Raw genomic sequence first — 18,565 nt, forward strand, 5'->3', positions numbered from 1 at the left:
TACTCACAAAAGCACCATTGGCATTATGCTGAGTTCTTCCAATTATGTCAGTTTTATGAGTTATGCGAGTTTTAGGACATAATTATCTTAAAAGATAATGCCTTTAGAGTTGATGTGGATGCAATGCATCAACTTGGCTAAAGTCTTGTTTGACCTCAAAAAGCTCCAAACATTTTACATGTTCGTCCTGCACAAAGAGACGAGTTTCACAGGAATGCCAAACTAAACATGGCTCTATACAGTTCGTAATTATAAATGCTTTCATATATAAGGCCTTGAGATCAGTGATGTTCTTAAGATCTATTGAAATTTGAACATTTGATCGACTGTAGACTTTCCTGGTCTAAGCCACAATGATAAGGACCTATCACGTTGTTGATGATGGGCCTAAGACGTTCACTGATTCCTCTATAGTTTGTGCAGTTTAGACAGTCTCCTTTCTTCAGTGCATGGCACACAATACTTTACCACACCTATAAAATTCATTATTAACTTCTCATAGGAAATTATTGCTGTGTGTCCGATTTGCCAATACCAAACAAGTACATAATCCAAGTATCGTTTTTTTATAAGTCAAAAATAATGAAGAACAAAAATTGTCAACTCGAAAATTTTTTGTTACAAAACTTTTTTATCTCCAAAACAATTTTATGCATTAAAAATAATGTTTTGAATATCCTGTAAAATTTTGAGAAAAATCAAAATGACATTTTTTGTATAAAAAAAAAACCTATAACATTACTCAAAGTTGTTAAAATTGAATTTTCACTCAAATATCTTTTCAAAACTTTGAGATATTGGCTTTAAACTACTTTTATCTTTCTAAATACATAAATTTCAGCAAGTAGTACAATTTTGAGGAAAAAACTGATTGGCAGTTTTTAAATATAAAATAAAAACTTAACAAAAAATAACAACACTAAACTTGGTAAAACTGATTTTCGACTCAAATACCTTTTCAAAAATTAAAAATAATGTCTTCAAATTTTTTTCATTTCACAGAAAATATTATTTTCGATATTCAGTAGTTTTTCGATAAAAATCCAACAGTCCATTTTTGCATAAAAAATAAAACCTACAAGAAATAGTACGCAGATTTGGTAAAAATTGATTTTCGGTTCTTCATATCTCTCAAATTAATTTCATTAATTTCATTAATCCATTTGTAAAAACTATGAAATGCTACTTATATTAGTAAAAGCTCGACATTTAAGCCATCTGCTCCGGCAGCTTTGTCAGAAGTAGATGTTGCAATCTCTGCTTCTTCTAAGTCAATAATCAATATTGAATGCTTGGCAGCAGAATTCAGCTCGTCATCGACGTAATACAGTCTGTAGAAGTGTTCCTTCCATGATATTTTCACTTCCGACTTTACATTTCTCCGTAAAAGGTAACGCACTCCTGAATTTCGTTTTAACTGCCGAGGCGTCATCTGAAAAAATTCGACCCTCAGCTGTTTTCTAGTAAAATAAACCTCACATGGACTTGAATTTTTTCAACTTCATTCTTCGTAAAGTACTCATCTCTACATTTGTTAGATATTTTTCCTGGAATTGTTTATTTTCCGTTCCACTGTTTTTTTAAATGGTGCAAAAATAAAATATACATTGCGTGCAGCGCAGTGCAACGAACGCAATTAATACAAAAGACTTTCTGTGTGGCATAACTTGTCTGTGTCCAGTTTATTCCTCACACAACACAAATAGTGCGCACCGAGTCAATAAAGGAGGCCATTAGAATTAAGGCCACGTATGCGCTACACATCACTTCGCCTAACTGGAAATATATAAAACATTCCTATAAAAAAATAAAGCAAAACCCACGTGGTACTTTTACTGATGCAAAGGAAAAACTAAATAACGGTCAAAGTAGGGTACAGAAACAGAGCTTCTGTGTGGATGGCGTGTAGAGGCATTTTCAAAAAATGGAAATAAAAACAACAACTCACTTAAGCGAGAGAAAAGTACCTACATACTACTTACTTGACTTGAGTATCTCATCAACAACGACGATTTTAAAGTTTACACATTTAATTTACATAAACGTAAGTATTTCAAAACCTATGTAACGTCGTCGTCGTCGTCCCGCTTCGTCCGTCGCTCGTTGGCCGTTGGTAGCTTTGGAGGTTCAATTCGCGCTATTTAAAAAAAAAAAGCACCATCAAGGTAGGTATTCGTGTTTATAGAATTGAGTTCAACAAAACTTAACAAAACAGAGAGAGGGCCATCATCAGCAACAACTTAGGGCAAGGAACTTTGAATATACTTAAATTCAGAAAAAGTATACAAAAATAAAATGAAACCTAAAATAAAAAACAACCAAGACTTTTACAAAAAAAAAAACAAAGAATTACTGACTTGGCATACATTTTGGCGGTTTGTTTATTTTTTCTAAGTTCTTGTTTTTTAAACTAGGTAATGGAAGTACCTTAGGGACAAGTTATGGATTCGTGAAAATAAAAACTAACCGAGATTTAATTAGAACGTGAATTAAGCTGTATCAGCTATAATAAAACCAGTATAATGGCGAAACAAGTTATGATTATGACTTCCAAGTCATGGAAAACATTTATATTTTTAGCATGGGAAATCTTTAAATTAAAACTTCTCAAACTTGTACTAAGGCCTTAAAAGCTGCTCGGGACGAAAAATGTAATTCCTGTAAGAAAGCACTATAAAAGTCGAGGGCCTAAAAACCCATTGTATGTTTTCTTAGGATGTTAAATTGTTCATTAAACTGACTTTGTTTATAGTTGGAAATTATTGGCGTAATAATGTTTAAACAATGTGTTAGCAAGAACTAAGCAATTAGCGATTTTCTAAATATTTTTCAATTTACTAATTTTTTCGTAGTATTAGATTTTTGCTAACTAATAATATATTGATTCCCGCATTTATTAAACACGGTGCATCTTAACAAGTCTAAATTGTGACAGATTGTGAGAAGAAAAATTATTAAACAAACCTACTTTAGTGGAACAGATCTTTTAATTGGAAATGTCAGGAAGTAGGAAGTCATGTAAATTAACCAGAAGTTAAAGTAGTCATTTTGTGACGTAAACATTGGTTTAATACTAAGAGATATTAAAATGCTACAATCTTTTAAGTTGTCTTTTAAACTCATTGGGCTCTATCGCTAACGAGACTTCTCTGGAAATATTTCCCCCATTCGAAAACATCGTATTGTGAATGGTTTTCCAATTGTGAACAATGTTAATATGGGAAATTAGTTGTCATTTCTCTGGAATTTCAGCATTTCAAATGGAGTTGTTTTTGATAAATAAATGAAGACAACAAAACTGTTTATATGACATTTATATATTTTTGCGTAAAGCCTTTGCCTGGTAAAACGAACTCGTGCAAGGTTTTGATTCTGAAATAAGGTTTTCTTCCTGGGCAATGTGAAGAAAGTTTTAACAATACTTCCGAGACTGTTGACTGGGCAAGGCCTACATCCTGGTCCTTGCTGAATGCATTCTAAAACTCAAAATTTGTAAAATTTGGTCTAACTAAAGAAAATGTATTTAAAAAAATAAATATTACTGTCAAAATAGTCTTGTTAAGTGAAAGGATTTCATTGTTTTTCGGATTTTTAATTAAAGAAAAATATGGAAGGCTATTGAGTTATTTCATTTGTTCTGCACCCTAGCAAGGTATCGCACAAGAAATTTTGTAAAATTTAAGTTGAAACAAAGGTATTTAAGATATTTTGTTTCATTGTAACACTAATTTTAACTTAAACTTTATTTTTTTTAAATTTTAATTAATTGCACTCAATTCAAAAATAATTTTTTGTTTTCAAAGATGTAAGTTTTTTTTCTGGGAAGATTTATTTCGTTGAAAATAGAATTCCCCCAGGAAATTTTTATAATATATAAAAAAAACTAGTCCTACTATTTGTGGCATTGAAGACGCTAAATACAATAGTCGAAGAACTTATTGAATCTAATTCATAGTTTTAGTGTTTAAGAAATTATATCATTTTTAAGTTATTTCTATTATTTTTGAAGTATAAGCTAATAAAAAGCTTTTTAAAAATACATTGATGAATAAAAATGCTCTTCATTAAAAACACATTAACCATTTTAAGTTTTACCAAGCATAGGCTTAACGCAAAACTCATACATAAATGTGAAATAAACAGTTTTGTTGTCTTCACTTTAAGTCATTGGGTCTCGAATTTCAATTACTTTTATGTTTAAAACGTGGTACGAAAGATCTGGTATTTTTTTGAAATTCTACAAAACCGATTAAGATTACAGAAACGGAATTTCATTATATCGGGTTCACTAAAGATAGGGATTAAGTTTAGTGAACAAATTTAAGCCTCAAAATTCGTTGTGCAGTGTCAGTGAAAAAATGGGTTGATCGAAATGTCAAGTGTTCTACGGCGGCGGCGGCGTTCTGAAGAATTGCGAATGACTAAGATCACATAATGGCGTATTTTGTGTAAGCACCTTGGTTAACACCCATACAAGATCAGGGCCTAATATTGAAAACCACGTTAAAAGCTCGTTCTGAGCGGATGGAAAACGGCATTTGCCCAGCCTGTTCCCAAAAAAAGCGAATCTTGCTCACCCTCTAACTACTGACCTATAAAAACGTCCCTTTTTTCCAAGGTCATCGTCATGGAAACGCTAATTAATTATCAGCTCAAGAAATCGAAAGCTTCTTAATGACCGGCAATACGGCTTTTGCAGCAAAAGGTCCACTAGTGATCTCATGGTTCATCTCACCGAACAGTGGAGCAAATCTTTACATCGCTTTGGAGAAAGTAAGATTATTGCAATTGATATTTCAAAAGCATTTGATAGGGTTTGGCATCAGGCTCTCTTATCGAAAATACGTGCTTTCGGTTTTCATGAATCCCTGCTTCGTTGGATTAGTAATTATCTTTCGGATCGTTCAATACAAGTAGCAGTGGATCGATTCAAGTCAGAAAACCATAAAATAAATGCTGGTGAACCCCAGGGCTCTGCTCTATCTCCAACACTATTTTTCATTTTGATTAATGATCTCCTGTCTGCAACATCTAATCCAATACATTTTTTCGCTGACGATAGTACTCTTAGCTTTTCATATTCGTTTTCAGACTCACACCCCTCTTCTTCGGATGTGGAACTGCAACGACAAAATATGATAAGCTCATTAAATTCCGACCTAAACAGCATTGTTTAATGGGGATTAAAAAACCGCGTGGAATTTAATGCTTCGAAAAACCAATGCTGTCTTGTATTGTTATAGCGGGATATACTCCCATTGCCATTATCCATGGATGGCACTTGCATGAATGAGACTGAAAACCTCGATATTCACGGTGTTTGTTTAACCAACCACCTCTTGTGGAATGATCACATAGGCGATGTTGCCAAAAATGCTGCAAATTGTTTGGGTTTCCTTAGGCGATGCAAGAAATATTTCACACCTTTTGATCTGGCTGTTATCTACAAGCCTTACATGTCTAAAGCTTGAGTATAACTCACATCTCTGGGCGGGTGCTCCTGCAACTTACTTAAACCTCTTGGATAGTATTGAACGTACAGCATTTAAATTGATAGATGATAATGTCATCATAAGTTCATTTACTTCGCTTGAACATCTTCGTAAGGTCTCTTGTCTTACCCTTTTTATTCTCTAGTGAAATAGCCAGTTGCATTCCTCCCCTTTAACAGTTCAAATGTAATACTCGCGCTTCTAGGAATGCTCATCAGTATACCCTCGAGCTCAACTTCAGCCGACTGTCAAATACAGAGATTCGTTCTTTAGCCGTACTACGCGAATGTGTAATGCCTTACCAAACTCTGTCTTTCCTAGTCATTGCAATATTCAGGAATTCAAAACCAATGTGCACCGACATCTCCTTTTAAACCCTCTCTCATCTTTCTAGTGCTCACACTGTGCTTCTGTATAATAAGGGTAGTAATATCCGCTTAAGTGTGTGTTTACTGTTTATTATAAAAAAAAATATTAGTATTATAAAGTTCAAATTGACTCTAGAAAACGTTTGTATGGGAAATAGAAAAGGGCTGTTTTTAGGGTTTGTTAATCAATTTTTGTTTGCCTTCTAAACCTTCCCTAGACCTCCACGAATATTTCAAGACAAAGATAAGAAAAATCAGTTCAGCCGTTCTTGAGTTTAAGTGAGACTAACAACAGCAATTCATTTTTATATGCATAGATTAAAAATATAGTGTTTTCCCAAGCGGCATGAGAAGTTTCGATGGTTGGTGTCTATTGTTTGACAGTTAAGAATGTCAAACTAATAAAGCTTTTGACAATTCATCACAAATCGTTTACACGTTTAAATTGTGGAACTTTACTTTAAACAAAAAAGTAAATCGATTCGCGAAGTTTAAAGATCGTGCCCTTAATCCATTTAATAATTTTGAGTAATAAAGCTAATTTCGGTTTAATTTCTTTGTCAAAAATGACATTTCTTTCTTTAGAATGAGGAAAATCATGAAGCTTTACCGATTCACGATTACATCTACTTGTTTGAAAGTTTGCTTAGGGTTAAACTCTGGGAGACTCATTGGTCCTTAAGTCTTTCACAATACTGAAAAAGCTGCTTTTCTATCAAATTATCTAGGAGATCAACACTTTTCCTGTCTTTAATTATTATGTCTCAAAGGCCTGATATATAGTAGTATGAGCTTTAAAAAAATTGGTGACAAAATTCCAAACTTAAATAATAACTTTAGTGACAAAAAACTCAGGTTATGCGATGACCCAAGTTATGAAATAACACAAATAACCCCTAAAAACAAAATACAATTTGATAGCTGTCAAATTTCGTTTTGGAACATAAAAAATTGAGTTAAAAAACCTCACTTCAAAAGTATAGTTAGTAATATTTAATAAATGACATTGCTTATTTCAATAAGTTACTTTCTCAACAAGAAAAATAGTTGTTTTAAATCATGTAACATTTTTCTATGAGCTGTCATTTTTCATTCGTAGAATAAGAGCTAGAACAATCTGTCAAACTCTTGTTGCACCATCATTGATTGATTCTATATCCCAGCAGTCTGTTTCTTTAAGATTTTGTAACTTTTATTTATATGTCTTTAGTACACTTTATAAACGGGCTAACCTGAAGTTCCAAGAATCAAAAACATTTAAAAAACTACAATACCATACACCATCTGCACAGCTTTTACATATGTATACATAGTTGCAACTTATTCAATATTGTATTTTCAAAAAATAATTTTTCCCACAACTCTGACTTTGACTTCTATAATCTGACAGATGATAAGTATACAAAAACGTCTTGTTGTATAAAACCAAGTATTATCTTCCAATACATTGTACATATTCTAGAATTTGTCTTCCAAGATTAAAGTTCTATCTACAAAGTATCTATGTCTATTTCTACATCCAACCCCCATCGGATGAATGAAGTTTCTTATGGATTTCATTGCAAGACTATATCCTTATGCTTGCACAGAGATATAAAATAAAATAGATAAACTTAACGATGAAATTGAAAAGTTTGAATCTTATAAGAAATGTATTCACTTATAATCGAACACGTGTGACTTTCAATCCTTTTTTATTTCGTTTGAATTTAGATTTTTGTTTTTTTTTTTGAGAAACCAGTATTAACTAGCAATTCAACAAGATTTTGAATCTTGTTTTGATCCTCCGATGATAAACTTCATCAATTTCATCAAAACAAAAAACAAAACCAAAAACTCCTTTTTGCGATACTTTTAACAAATCCTGTCAACAAAGTTTTTACAATGTATATTTGCATATAGCTTTAGGGCTATCATGATGGCCATTATATAGAAAGATACAAGTTGAACAAAAAAATCTCAAGAAATAATGTAGCTACTTCTTGATTCTGGTGCATTGCAAGGACTCCTCGGACGTCACCGTCGACCGTTCGTCGTCGTCATCGTCGTCGTTGTTCTTCCCTAAGAGAAACAAAAATTCACAAAAACAAAAATTAAGAAATAATTCAAAACAAAAAAAAATAATGAAATGCAGAAGATAAAATGCCTTGAGTCATCTCTGCAGAGATGTAGATTGTTTTTTGGTGGAATGCACCGCTTTCGTCCTTCTGTCGGTCGTTGGTCCATCCCGACAACGACGAACGACTGACGTCGTCGACGAGAACGAGATTTAGATTACTTGAAAAAGATTAAGATTTCTTATAACGAGTATCCCAAGTTGCCCAAGCCCTCTCCTGCCCATTGCTCAACCCAATGTCAAGATTATATTCGAGGTTGCTTCCATAGGGCAATAGAAGAAGAGTGGTGGCTTTTGATGATGGGGATGGTGGCGAGCGTGGCGATGGGGGATTATAAGCGAGTAGGTCATAATATTGTACTTGGTACTTATGTTGTAACTCATGCAATAAGGACATAGTCTGTTGTAGATAGTTATTAATATCCTTATGCTCTGTTGATTTTGTTTTTTTTTTTCATAAATTGGCTCATTTATTATTTAATTAAAAAGTTAAAAAGTTGAAAATAAACGTAAGTAACTTTACATTGTGTTTTTATTCGTTCTTCTTTTTATTTTTTAGTATGAGTGAGCATTCAAAATGAAAGAGTTTTTTGATGACTTCATATTAGATGGATACTTCTGAAAAGAATTTAAAAGAAATGTTTGATATGCTGCTTCTTCAAGGAATAAGACATTTTTCTTCTTTGAGAGGTTGGAATTGTTTGAGGATTCTTCAATTTCCGGGAAAATCATAATGAAATTTTCGACTTTTCTTACATGAAATGCTTTTTCTTTTGTCGATTGTCAATCGCTTGTGTAACTCTGCAAGTAAATTTTTATGTATGTAGATACTTAAGTATCTTTAGTCATTTTTGACTCGATTGCTTTGGAATAGAAAATAAAAAAATATAAATATACTCATATGTGTTTACGTTTTTAGATACGCAAAAAATGAGGAGATCAACTGCCTATTTCCCTATTTTAGGGAATTTTTTTGTAATTACAGTAGACTCGCGATAGCAAAAACACCGTATAGTTTTTTGATAGTTTTTCGGTTTTCAAATCGTTTTACTAAATATTGAATGCTGTTAAGGATTTTCCAGGCATTATTTACTTTAGTTTGGCATTTAGTGCACGGTGTTGGTTTGGCGTAATCAAAAAGAAGATTTTCTTGAAAAATGTCGCAAGAAGTACCAAAATGCTTGTCTTAGAAGGAAAAATTAACAGGAGGATCAAGCGTAGCCAGCTTAGCAAAGCAATACAATTTTGCAAAATCAACAATTTGCGATATCATCAAAAATCGGAGAAAACTTTAAAATGGATTATTCTGGACCTGGAATGTGGAAGACCATAAAGCTTTTGGAAAGGCAAAAAATCTTCCCTGTTATAGGAATTTTAAATCTCCTATTGACTACAGTTGCTTCAAGTCGTCATGGATGACAGCTGCTATTTTTAAAAATTGGTTTCGTCAATCTTTTGTACCACAGGTAGGAAACAGATTGCAAATTTGCATTGATTTCAAATGTTTTCATGTGTAGGTCAGAAAATGTTTAAAACACCAAGTGTTGCCCACCAAAGCTCTTCTTTTAATTGATAACGCTCCATCTCATCCACCCGAAAACGAATTTACATCTGAGCACGGGTTAATAACTGCGATGTTTATGCCGCCGAATTTCACGCCGCTCATAAAGCCTATGGACCAAAATGCTATACAAAACTTTTCTACAGAAATAGTCTTTTGGCATCAATTGAAGTATTAAAAAAATGACGTTAAGAAACGCTATTTGCTATCCAAATTCAGGTTGGCAACGTCTTGAAAAAAAAACAAAAGCAAAATGCTGGACGAATATTTTACGCTCAATAAGAAATGAAAAAAAACTCTGAAGATTATATCCCACTAGCTGTTTTGAGAGAAAGAATTTGTTCACTAAGTAACTCTCAAGAGGAACATTAGAACTTTTTCACGCAATTAATTAAGAGGTTTAAACATTTTCTCTTGTATACAGAAAACATTTTGATTCGATTTGTGCCCTTGGATGTGTGTCATTTTTTCGGTTGCTGATGTTCATGAATTTAATAAAGATCTTCCAAACGACACCGAAACTAGGAGGTTTTGATCAATGACAAATGTGAAAGCGAAGACAGTATTCTGGAAACAGCGCATACCAGAATAGAGCTTAGGGAAGCAATCGACATTTTCAATAAGGCTTTGGAATGGGTTGAATATAAAAACGTTAATGCAGCAGACAACAGCGAACTTAAACGACTTAGCGAAAAGGCTGTTTTCAGCCAAATAGAAAAAAAAGGAAATTTAGATAAGGATTACGGATTTTTTTTTATTAATTGCAACACAATTACATTTGAAATAAAAAAGAACATATGAATCTAAGTTGAAACAAAAGTCCAATTTATTTTAAAAATTTTATGAACCACCTTAGTCAACATGAACAACTTTGATAACGTGAACAAACTCGGTTTTAAATGGTTCACCTTACCGCGACTATACTGTATGTTTTTAATCATACGCTTTGCTATTAGATTCAGCTGTTGATTTCACCTTTCAATTTCATTTTTGTTTAGACATTAATTTTAGATCTCATGCACTAACCTAAGCTCATAAGTACCCTAGATTTGAATTCAACTCCATTTGAATAGTTAAGAAATAACACAGGTTATAAAATCACCAAAGTTAAAAATTAACCTAAGTTATAGATGAAGCAGGGTTACGAAATAACCAAGGTAACGAAAAAACCAGGTTAAGAAAGAAACCCTGGTGTCAAAAATAACTGTTATAAAAGAACTAACTACAAAGCATATAATCAGGTTTTCAATTACCCAACTTTCAAATTGACGCAGGTTATAAAAAAACCCCGGGTTATAAGATAACCATGGTTAAACAATAACCAAGGATAGAAATTAACAAGGTTAAAAAAATAACACAGGTTATAAAATAAAACAGTTTATAAAATATCTTTGTTTATAAAATAATTAATCTTAAAAAATAACCAGGGTGATAAAGTGACCCAGTTTATAAAATAAATAAGTACTATAAAAATAACACTGGTTATAAATGACCCAATATATAAAATAATACATTTGACAGCTGTCAACTTTGGATGCATAAAAGCAGATCGTTACGAGAGGACAACATGTTTTCGTTGTTAAACAACACTTTAAAAAATTTGAAGTTTAGAAGCCACACTTTAAAAATAAAGATTATTTCAAACTAAAAAGAAAACTATTGAAATCACTTATTTTCAATGCTTTACATTTGGTTTTGCTTAAATGAGAACCAAAGATATATCACTAACAAAAATATCTTAAGTAAAAAGGCATTTATTAAACTGAATACAAAATTGTTGAAAGCTTTCATTTCTTCTTTATTTTTGACATTAATCACATTTTTAAGGAGTATCTCACATTTGAATTGGTAAGCTTGTCCAGGCAACAGAATTTCTTAAGCGAACTTGGCCTTCTCACTTCTTCTTATTTATGAAATGCTTTGGTAGCCTTTTCTAAAATACATTATGATGGCAAATTTTAAGATTTAAATATCGCTTTAATTTGGCAGCATTCACGCTCTAAAGGCGATACTCCATTATTTCACTTTTCTTCTATTTGATTGATTAAGATGAAAATCCGAAATGTCAAAATGAGTTGCCTGAAAAGAAACCAGTGGGACCACCGCAAAGTTCATTTTTCTTAAATTTCTGACAGTTTTGTTAGTCATAGTGACAGATTGAAGATCACTTTTTATTCCCATCTGACAATTAAATTAACTTTGTATTTCCTCAAATCATATGAGATGTCTGATAGAAAAAGTAGGACATTTTTATTATAAAAGAAAGCTCTTAGAGCTTAGAATTATAAACTCTTCAATAATCATATCTCCAATATCTTTGATTTCAAATTGGAAATCACTTTACATTGTTTTTGAAAATCTAAAGGTTTAATGACATTTTTTTTACTAAAATGCATTATTCTATTTTCGTGACAAAAATTCGATTTCCTGAACAGAGTATTTTGTTTTTTTTTTTCAAATTCTTAAGGAATCATTTCAAGGATTTATGTTTTACTTTTATTTGATTCTACTGACAGATTTCTGACAGAGTGGCGAATTTTGTTTGAGGGTCCAGACAGTTATATAGCTATTATTGGTTTTCATCACCTTAACCAATCATTGGAATTTTGCTTGACAGCTTGCATTGAAAATTTCTTTCATTGAACAATAATTTCGTGATTAAAATAAAGCATTTAAAAATAGAGTTGATCATTGAAAGTAAAACTGATAGGTGGACAAGTAAAACAAACAGAACGCTTTTAGTGGAACGATTACGTTCAAAATTGTTAAATCAAGACTCAGCTGTTCATTAAAAAGGTTCCATTATTAAAAATGTAATGTATTTATGGTAGTAGAACAACTCTACAACTGATCAGCTTCAATTTGAAAAAAAACAAAAAATGTTTACTCTTCTTACCACTTTTAAATCTCGAAAAAAAATGTTCAGTGATAAAAATCAATGATAGCTATAACTTGCCCTTTAATGACAGACATTTTGAATGACAGCTATAAGCGACCTGTCAAAATGATTTCACTAAATGCATTTCTAAATTCGTTCTCGTTTCAATTGTAAAGAATGCTGCCAAATACTTTTTTCAGCTTGTTATTTTAAACCTAATTAAGACTTACGTTACACTACTCGAAAAATAAAAAAAAAATACTTTTCAATCTTTTAATAAGTACAAAATTCCTAATTTGTTTTTATTTTTCTTTAATTCCAGATATGCAGTTGCGCCTTCTTGGGTGCAGGTCTATGGTTAAGATTATCATATCAAGGCTATGCCACATTATTACCAGATCATGAAGCATTAAGTGCTGATTCACTGTTTATAGCAGTTGGAGTTTGTGGATTTGTTGTGTCGTTTTTTGGATGTTGTGGATCATGGTTCCAATCACGGTGTCTGCTTATAACAGTAAATATTTATATTAATTTATGAGTTTAACAATTTAACTAATATATTATTATTTTTTCTTTCTCCAGTACTTCGTTTTGATTGTGTTTTTATTCCTAAGCGAGTTCCTAATCGGTTCAATTGCATTCCTATTCCGTGGTGGATTAAGTAGAACATTAGCTAATGAATTAAGATTTGGTATTGAAAGACATTATAATGCAACAGATAGAGGTGGATTGGCAGCACCGTCAGTTGCAGCGATATGGGATACAATGCAGCAGTCGGTAAGACAGTTTTTTGTTTACTCTTAATTTTTTGAACTATTTGACATTACTTTTGATTCAGTGAGTTATCTCAAGAGTCAAATGTCTAAATAAGTGATGCCAAACACCCAAAAATACAACGTTAAAATAATTTGTACACAACTTTTTTTTTTAGTTTGAATGTTGTGGAGTGACGTCATACGAAGACTGGTACGATGTCCAAGCATGGAGTGGCAAACGATGGGTACCCGAATCCTGTTGTCGACCCAACTACGAACAAAGAGGAATGATAATTGAAGGCTCCGGCGATGGTGGTCCAAGGGTTGATTGTGGGAAGTAAGTTTTACAAAAATCTTTAGATGCCAGAATTTCCATAACACAACTAATCCCATTTCTATAGATCTGAAAATCCATTGCTGTGGTGGGACAAAGCCTGTGCTCATTCTCTACACGCATGGCTTATTGAAAGACTGCATGTTGTTGGTACAGTTGCCTTGGTTATAGCATTTTTACAACTTTTCGGCTTAATAACATCAATGTTGCTCTTCTGTACGGTGAAACATAAACGAGAATCACAAACCTACAAATCGTATTCCCCATCAATTGATCCTGCGACAAGGACGAGTAGCTGGGAAGACTGAAGTGTATTTTAAAAGAAACAACAACAAAAACACAAAACCATATCAGAGGAACTCCTTCATCAAGAGTTTCTCTATATATATAAATATATATCTAAAGTGCTAAGCACTCTTCTAGCGGAGCTATACTATATACAAAAGAAAATTAAAAAAAAAAAACACAAACTACGAATTAATTTAAATATTAAATATTTTTATTATTCGACAACGATAAAACAAAAAATAAATAATTTAATAAAAAAAAAAAGAAAATTAGAATTTAGAGAAATTTGTGCCAAAAATATTTAATTACAAAAAAATTAAACGAAAACAAAAATGGAAAATCGTTAAATTTTCTAGGTTAGGAATTTTAAAAAATTTCTTTTAGAAAATTATGATTAAGTCGCAGTTTCTTCCTTTGAATCTCTTCAAACAAAAACAAAATACAAAAACTAGTTAAACAAAATTTAGAAAACACAAAATTTAAGGGCGATGCACTAAAAGCATTCACTGCCAGTGAAATAAATTGTTATTGTTTTTAGTTTTTATTTCTTTAATCTAAAATGTCAGTGAGTGTATTAACTGCCATATTTATTTCTGCAATACATTTTTACTTTAAATTTAAAACAAAAATCTGAGATAGAAAAAATTGAGAACCGCCTTTATTCTTCAACTTCACTAATTTTTTTAATTTGTTTTTAATAAACAAACTAAGTTTTTGAAAATTTTAAATTTTGTTTGTTTATTAAAAAAAAAAGATATTTAAAAAAAGAAAACTAAATAAAAAAATCTATTACTGTAAATATTTGTATTCAAAATGATATTTATATTTATTCTTTAGTTATTGTTTTTTTGTTTTCTTTCAAAGACAATAAAAGAAAATTATTATAAATAAATACAAGAAATATAAAAAGATATATAAAACTTTATAGATGAATTTTTAATGTTAAGACAATCTTTTCTTCAATCAAACAAACAATAACACACACAAAACAAAAACAAAACAAAAAAACTGTGTAAGATTTTAAAAATTTATATTTTTAACAAAACCGAAACATATCTGTTTTATTTATAATCAAAAAAATTATATTGTTATTTATTTTTATTCTAAACAAAAACCAGAAAATAATAAAAAAAAAATACAACATTCCATGTTATTTATTTAACGATTTTAATTATTTGCAATATATTTAATAATATGAAAAAAATATTTAAACAAAATAAAAAAATATTTTAACCTTTCATATATAAAAACAAAAAAAAAACAACTATATATTTACAAAATATTATTATTTCTTATACAAAAAATAAAACAAACAAAAAAAAACTACATAAATATATAAATTTTATTTTGTGATCGTGTTGCAAAATGGATTATTATTATTATTACTATTATTATTTATTATAGGAATGAATATAAAAAAAATTAAAGAAAATTTAAAAAAATTAAATAAAAATTCCAAACTTTTTTATTTATGTCTCTAATCACTTCTTCCGGGATTTAATGGTTGAACAAAATATTCATAATAGAGTCTAATCCCTATGGACTTCATTTCATATAAGAAATATTTTTATAGGCATCTTGTCTAAAGTCACTCAAAATGTGTCACACACAAATTAAACCTCTAAACGTGTCACAAAAAGAGGAATGTTGTTGAGGGAAATAATGATCTACAAGATTTTTTATATTTATTTTCGTTGAAAAACTAAACCGAATTCAAAACCAACACAAAACATTAGCTTTTTGAATACTTTTAGTTTTTTGATTTATTATTATGCATGGTTCTTGCTTAAAAGATCATTAATTTAATGAATGTGACCCAAAATAATTGTTTGTGTTACGTATGCCAAAGGTTACTCTTTATAGTATTTGTGGGCTAAATAGGGAATAAAACATCATTTATCAAACTTTAAGATAAATGCACTGAAGGCACAGAAATATAATCTTTTAGTTTTTTCTTGGTTCTTTGAAAGTCGAAGTGTTACCTTTTGAAGTGACTAAGAGAACATTAAAGTAAAGGATTATTGTTAATTTAACAAATCAATTTTGGGGACAAAAGTAGACTTAAAATATGTGTGTGGTTTCTTATTCCAAAAAACAATTAATTTTCCTTAAGATTCCATTAGGAAAAAGTCTATTTTTATCATTTCTATGGAAGAAGTTTCTGTTTATTTTTGAAAATTTGTATCCAAGATCATTCGAAAGAATAAATCGCATTACCAATAAAAAGGCCACAGCCAACCTCGGGTTAGACATAATTTTGAATAATTCATAATTTTGAATTCAAGTAATTTACGATATCAGTATCAGCATTTGACATGGTCGTCTTATGATAATATGTTTTTTTTTCTTATTGCTTATTTAATCAAACAAATGTGAATATATGACTTAAAAAATCAAATCCAATCTGAAAGGCTACTGTGTTAATGATGAGCTACATGATCTTCAAAACTTTCACTTATATCAAATGGTAATTATGAATATCAAAACGGAAAAAGGCATCAAAATGTTTGATTATATTCAAGGACATCATACAAAATAAATATTTAGTAGGTATAGTCTGAGATATCGTTTTCTTAAAAAAAGAAATGGACCCAGCGACTTCCTTGCAGTTTGCCATAAATCATAAGCTAAATCACCAATATAAAGTAATTATTACATGCATACATTAATAGATTGTGCTTTCTTAAATTAAATTCAATAAAAATCATTATTTGTAATATTGAAATATAAAAATAACTTATTTTTAGTCGATGTTTAGGCAAGTTTTTTAAGGTAATTTTTTACTTCCCATAGAAAGTTATTGTAATAGTTCCGATTTGACATTTCTCGACGTTTCAAAGTCCCTAAAGTCGAAACGTACGTTTGCGACGTTTTTTTCGTTATCCATAGCTCAAGAACTAGAAGAGATATCGAATTCAAATAAATTGTGTTATACAGATTATAAGGCAGAAAGGGCTTTCAAGACAATTGCGTGGGTGGTTCTTTAGTAGTTAAAAAAAGGTGACAAATTTGGTTAACCCTAAATATCTCATGAACCATTGATGCTAGAGAATTGAATTAAAATTTATATAATATATTGTAACGCGATACAAAACAAATACATTTTTGGAAACAAATCCAATGAACGGTTTTTTTATAAATCAGAAAAAAACTGAAACAAAAATTTGTCAACTGGAAAATTTTACGATTAAAATATGATTTAAAATCTCCAAAACAATTTTGTGCAACGAAGAATGATGTTGCAAAACTTTGAGAAAATTATAATTGACAGTTTTTTTATAAAAAATTAAAACCTAGGAAAAACATTAATCAAAGCTGGTAAAAATTGATTTTTGACTGAAATATCTTTTCAAAACTGTGAGATATTGACCTTAAATTACATTTATCTTTTGAATAATATAGTTGTCAACATTCATTGAAATTTCGAAAAGAAAAATCGAAAAGACACTTTTCTTACAAAAAATAAAAACTTAACAAAAAAACCAATACAAAAACTTGGTAAAAATTTACTTTCGACTCAAAAATTTAAAATTACTTTCTTTAAACATTTTTTTTATTTCACAGAAAATATTGTTTTCGATACTCAGAAGTTTTTTTTTTAAAAATCCAACAATCAAAAAAAAAATAAAATCTACAAGAAATAGAAGACGAATTTGGTTAAAATTGATTTCGGTTCCTTATGTCTCTCAAATTAATTGCATTCATCCAATTAATAAAAAATTAGGTAATGCTACTAAAATTTTGTTTTCGACTAAAAATCTATCTATTAAAATAAGATTTGTTAAGCGAACCTATTTCTTGATATGAAAAATATTGTTGGTAATTTTAAAATTTTAAAGAAAAATTCAACTGACAACTTTAAAAAAAGACAAATCGACGGGCGGGGTGGGACGTTATCAGTGTTGGTCGCATTCCAGCCTCTTTTTTATTTTTTATTTTAGCTTTCGGCTTATGAAGAAAAAAAAATAATAAACCAAATTTTAATCTTGGCTGAAACTGAGTTTAAAATTTTGAATTTTATCAAAAAATTGGCGGTAATCATTACAAAAGCCAAACGATTTTTCTTTTTAAAATGTAATTACATTGCAAATTTTTAAACATTTAAAACTTTTTAGTAAACTTAATTCTTCAAACCATTTTAATAAGTTTAATAGATTTTTTAACATTTTAAATGTCTTTCTTTAAACATTTAATAGTTTCGAATTTTCGAGAGTTTGACAATTTAAATTAATAGGTGCGTTCCAGGATGAACTAAACTACTAAAAAAACAGTGAAATATTTACTTGATGGAATTAACTCTGTCACTTGTAACTACGGTGGAGTCTATATTATTATTGCAACCGGCCCGATTTGTAGAATTAAAAATTATGATATTTTTTGACATTTCAAAGTTCATAGAATTTAAATAAAGATCGATAGATCTAAAAAATTTCAGGATGCGCAGGAGGGGCCTAAAATTAATTCCGTTTATTCGCTTTTTTAGTTTGATTACCCTTAAATATCTCTCGAACCAATAACGAGAGCGACTTTAATTAAATATTATATTATACCTGTGATGCTAACTGATATACATTTGAAACAAAATTTAATTACGGTATTCTTAAAAATGAAAAACTAATACAAATCTGTGTCACCTCATATATTTTGCAAAAATAACATTGTATTCAAAATAACTATACGCATCGAAAAATATTGTTTCCAATACCTGTTTTTTTTTTAAACTTGACTTTATTTTACAAAAATAACAACCTAGCAAAACACTACTATTTGACT

General features: G+C 30.2%; 1 protein-coding gene across 1 annotated transcript in view; it reads left to right on the top strand.

The window, feature by feature from the left end:
• LOC129945437 (tetraspanin-9) overlaps positions 1-13,982 on the top strand; it is a 130,361-nt gene extending 116,379 nt beyond the window's left edge. Inside the window, exons 4-7 of the mRNA XM_056055195.1 lie at positions 12,738-12,929; positions 12,998-13,192; positions 13,347-13,507; positions 13,572-13,982. Of these exons, the coding sequence (XP_055911170.1) occupies positions 12,738-12,929; positions 12,998-13,192; positions 13,347-13,507; positions 13,572-13,812 (789 nt within the window). The 3' untranslated portion in view covers positions 13,813-13,982. The remainder of the gene's footprint in view (positions 1-12,737; positions 12,930-12,997; positions 13,193-13,346; positions 13,508-13,571) is intronic.
• The last annotated feature ends 4,583 nt before the right edge of the window (positions 13,983-18,565 follow it).

The sequence above is a fragment of the Eupeodes corollae genome, chromosome 2, assembly GCF_945859685.1.
Source record: "Eupeodes corollae chromosome 2, idEupCoro1.1, whole genome shotgun sequence".
Lineage (NCBI taxonomy): Eukaryota > Metazoa > Arthropoda > Insecta > Diptera > Syrphidae > Eupeodes > Eupeodes corollae.